The 4,939-nt window shown below is 36.4% G+C and overlaps 1 protein-coding gene across 1 annotated transcript; it reads right to left on the bottom strand.

The window, feature by feature from the left end:
- Positions 1–219: 219 nt before the first annotated feature.
- Positions 220–4,173, bottom strand: LOC143590809 (uncharacterized). The gene is made up of 8 exons (XM_077071178.1): positions 3,486–4,173; positions 2,788–2,864; positions 2,536–2,704; positions 2,362–2,450; positions 2,114–2,278; positions 1,937–2,014; positions 635–738; positions 220–550 (listed from the first exon to the last, which is right to left on the bottom strand). Exons 1-8 carry the CDS (start codon positions 4,099–4,101, stop codon positions 445–447), a joined length of 1,404 nt encoding a protein of 467 aa, XP_076927293.1. The 5' UTR covers positions 4,102–4,173; the 3' UTR covers positions 220–444.
- Positions 4,174–4,939: the final 766 nt, after the last annotated feature.

Raw genomic sequence — 4,939 nt, 5'->3', positions numbered from 1 at the left:
TCAGATAATCACCTGTCGGGTATGGAGCATACCCACGACGCATAACTATTGAAAATGAACAATTATGTAATCTACCACATGTAATTAACTTCAATTTATTTAACTACTATTATATGCTATTAACATTTTCTTATAGGTTCCACTTGAGACTTAAACCACTAAGAAAATGATTGTACATATAAAGCTTACATTAGTTTTGATTACAAATTCAGTCCTTTTGACACTTTTTATCTGGTTAATCTTAGCTTACATTAGTTTTGCTTCAGTAAAGTCCGATAAATGATATTAAAGAAAACACATAATACCCAAAGAGGTTAGTTATGAAACCTCTCACATGTGTTATATTGCTGTTTGTATATTGTCTATGTATCAATGTATACACTCAACTGTACAATTTGAGGGAAAAGAATGCCAATTTTGCATTAAACTTCTATACGAAAACTTTTAGAACAACTGGAAGAACAATGTCGTTGACCCATCCCCAAATGTTCGTATATCGTCTGGTCTCACTAACGCTCTGCATAATGGGCAAGTTCTTTCTCTTTCAAACCTGTAAATTGTTGTATGGTATTAATATGAAAATAAAAATTAAGATAAAAAAGGATATCAATAAAAAAAAATAGGAGTTGCTGACCATTCTGATACACAGTCTTCACACAAAATATGTTTACAACGCAATATAATCGGAGCCTGCATCTTTTCCTGGCAAATAGCACACAAGTCTCCTGCCTCACTCACCTGCAAGTGTAAAGAGATTAAATTACAAACATAAATGAAACCAACATCTATTTGACTACAAATAGTCAAATATTATATGAATACGTATATCATACTTTGCTTTTAACTTTAAAAAGCAAAGACATCATGCTGGCAAAATTTGCATTATTAGATATATAAAGACACATTCTTTTCTGAACCTGTTTTATGTTAAGAACTATGAGAACACATAAAGCACTTGTACGTTGTGCATTAATGATTTTACGAGATAGTGGATAGACGGTTATGTAATCGTCTTTCGTATAACTCTCAAAGCAAGAGGTACAGGGCATTATTGCCTTCACTGTCTCATTTAATAATCATTAATACACAATGTACAGGTACTTTATGCGTTCTCGACATAAAACATGTTAAGAAAAGAATGTGTCCTTATACAAACATGTTGTATACATAACAAATTCAATTAACACTTGTACATTAGACAACAGTTTTATGCATCACAGTGAAAGCAATATGTATAGGTGTTTATGCGGTTTAAGTAGTTCTATACTTACCAAAATGTCACATGTTTTTTCATTCCACTTACCAAGTTGAGTTAAATGCATTTTCTTAAGTGATAAGTTACACAAAGAGCCTTTTTTTTCCTAATTTCTAGGCTTGTAAACGAACTGAAAATTCAGTAAATTGTTAGTGAAACGTTCGGTAGGAAGTTTGTTTATGTTCATTTATATAATACACGAACGAGCATGAACAAAAAATTATGTTCATTTAGTTAGATGAACGAACATGAACACGCCTCGTTTCATCTATGTTCGTGAAAGCTCATTTGCATACATTCATTTAAGTTCATTAGTTTATGTTTGTTTAAGTAAAAACTTTTAGGCCAGTTTTATGCTTACTCATTACATTTAGTCTAGTTTTGATAAATTTTTAGGCCCGACAGAATTATCTACATGTTCAATTTTAATTGTTGTTCGTTCAATTATGTGTTTCATCTATGTTCAGTTATGTTCTCATCCGTGAACAGTTTGTTTATACTCTTAACAAATGTACACGAACACTCATTCTCTTCAATCTTCAAGAATGAACATTAATAAGAAAACCCGTTCGTTTATTGTTGGTGTCAATATGTTTGTTGACTTGTTCGGTTAGAATGAAACAAACAAACACAGACACGCTCCGTTCATGTTCGTTTACAAAAGCTAAAATTCTAATGTACCTGTTCGGCTGTTGCATGAGATCCATAATTGACCTCTTTTCGCGATAGAGCCTTTAATGCAGCATAGAAGGATACAATCTGAAATATTAAGGGAAAAAAATTTTATAAAACTATATATTAATTCTCAGATGAATAAAGTTGAGCACTAAAGGAAGAAAAGCAACTCATAAGTCATACCTTTTCAACAACTGATGTGAGCTTTAAGGTCAAATACAACCCAGTTGTCAAAGATGAAAATAGGCTCCCATATTCTTTGTTCAAAAAGAATCGGTACCAAACAGGGGCAGGTAAAAATGCACGGTATAACAGAAGTGTGTACTCAACCAGAGTCAACATTTGACCCTGAAATGCAAAAGGCGGGTATTTTTAAAACTTAATATAACATACGGACATATGGTATACATTATCATGCTGCATCACATTACCTGCCTACGAAAACTGTGGCCCCTGCCATTTTTGTAGTACATAAGCAATACCAACTTAAATGCCATTGCTGCTTGTCGCGCCATCGTATCTACAAGCAACAAATTAGAACATGAAATACCATTTAAAATGAAATAATATCACTATAGAGGAGGTAAATATAGGAATATATGTACCATTTACAATGATGGTGAATATGGCATTCCAAAATGGTGGGATTTCTTTTGGTGGAATCATGAACAAGGGGTTGCAAATATCATCTTTTCGGAACCACCAGTAAACTCCAATCACATGAAGCATGAAAATTATGCAGTACCCAACAAGAACATATAACTTTCTCTCCCCCTACAAAAGTTCTTTAATCGTTAAGCTATAAAATGCTAAACAAGAGTTTATATTCATATGTGTATTAAACACCATATTTATACCTTTAAAGCTGTTTGCTTCCGAAGAATATCATTTGACTTGTACATGAAAGCAGTTATATAGATTGCAACAAATAGACCTTCAAGCAACCATGCAAAAAACCAGTTAATGCAAGAGCTCATGTTGTTCTAAAGATAAAGAAGTCAGGAACCACAACATATCTAATAAGCACAAAATTAAGTAAATTATTCAGTAGGGATGTAAACGAGCTGAGCGGAGCCACTTGTGAGTTACTCTAGATTGGCTCGTTAGAAACTTGAATAGAGCCGAGCTTAAACGAACCCGGGTACAAACTTGAGCTTAAGCTTGTTTAATAAACGAGCCCGAGCTTCACTTATCGAGCTCGATCCGACTCGCAAAATGTTAATATAATATATTAAATGTATATATTTTTATAACAGTTATTATTATATGAATAATACAAACAAATAATATATTATGTGATAGCCAAAAATTATAATTGACATATATACAAAAAATAGGTATAAATATTGGTAAAATAATTAATAAATAACAAACGAGCTGAGCTGAGCCCGAGCTTGAACAACCACTCACAAGCCTAGACGCACTCTAGCTCGGCTCAGCTTGTTTACACAATAGGCAGTAATCATCAACATGAAATTTCATTCTAAATGACATAAAAAACTGATTCATATTCATGTAACATCCGTTAAACAAAACAGATTCAAGCAGAAAGTACCTTGCAAGTGTTGACGAACGAAGACAACCAACAACAGCAACGAAAACGGAAGAATTTGTTCAATCCACCTAGAAACCTGCTGCAAATCATACCGTTGCTGATACCCCGAATCCACATTATTAGAATTATTATTATTACTGTTATCATTATCATTATTATTATTATTATTCACACCAGAACCAGCCACTTCCCCCTCCCTCTCTCCTCCGATTTCTTCACGGTCCACCGGATTCGGTTCCTCTACTTGATCACCACCGCTCACTATCCGAATCGAAACCTCACTATTACCATTACTATTCTCACCATTACCATTACCATTACCATTACCATTACCATTACCATTACTACTACGATTACTAGCCGTACCGGAACCACTAGAGCTACGATTATTATTAGGAATCAAACTCTCGGTTTCGGGATAATCGTTGTTCGACAGAGGCCGAAGAACGCCTGAGTATTCGATTAATGTAGTTACCGGTGCCTGTAGAAACCGGATTATCGGAAACCGCGGAGACGACGTCGTTCTCACCGGCGATGAAGGAATTGATGAATTCGACGGATTATTATTGTTATTATCAGAAGTCGGAGGATCAACGCTAACACCTGTGGTTTCCATTGGAGGTGAATGTATAGGGTTTTGTGATAGATATAAGATAACATGATGATTGAATTGGCTTCGATTACACGTTCAATCCACTAGGTGACCCGGGCACATTAAGGATAATCTGGGGGTTAAATAGATGTTTCCCACGATGGTTAGTTCCGGCAAAGATGGTTATTCTTCAGATGACCTGCAAAACAGACACCGTGAGCTTGTCACTGAGAAGGGGGGTTCCTCCTTGTGACCACCCTCCGGCGTGAGAATCAGACTAGATTGTTCTGAATATAAGTGTATATTAAGAGAAATAGCTAGTGAAGATAAGATACAAGATCCTGATACCGTTCCAAGGTGTTGGAGTATTTATAGCCGAATGTAGGTTTCCAAGCAGGTACAGCCAGCTGTATAATATTCCTTTTCTACCAACTGTGGGCTACGCACGTGCCATGCTGGTAGTTGGTGGGTAGGCAGCGGCTGATAGTGACATGGCCGGCTGTGTACTATTCCTTTTCCACCAACTGCAAGCTATGTACGTGCCCCGACAAGGGTTAGTGAGTAGGCAGCGGCTGATAGTGACATTTTGTACTAGAGCGTGCTCCCCGTACTGTTGTCGGTGAGCTGTCACCCTGTGATTGGTTCATGGGCTGCTTTGGTCAGATCTTGTCTATTTTGTCCATACCTTGGCAGGTATAGTACAAAAGATCTTCCAGAAGCGTACAGACTGGCTCATTTGGGCGGGAGTATTCCCGCCTTGCTCATTCCTTCTTCAGGTGACACTGAATTATTGAGAGTTAGTGCCTTGTGCGTGTAGCGTTGCTATTAGTGCGGGTAGCCTTCCCTGATGGCTTGTATCCGC

The sequence above is a fragment of the Bidens hawaiensis genome, unplaced genomic scaffold (assembly GCF_021521415.1).
Source record: "Bidens hawaiensis isolate Kalapana, Puna unplaced genomic scaffold, B.hawaiensis_p1.1 tig00001685_1, whole genome shotgun sequence".
Taxonomy (NCBI): domain Eukaryota; kingdom Viridiplantae; phylum Streptophyta; class Magnoliopsida; order Asterales; family Asteraceae; genus Bidens; species Bidens hawaiensis.
Note: the sequence above shows the minus strand (reverse complement) of the source record. Positions and strands in the feature narration are given on the sequence as shown.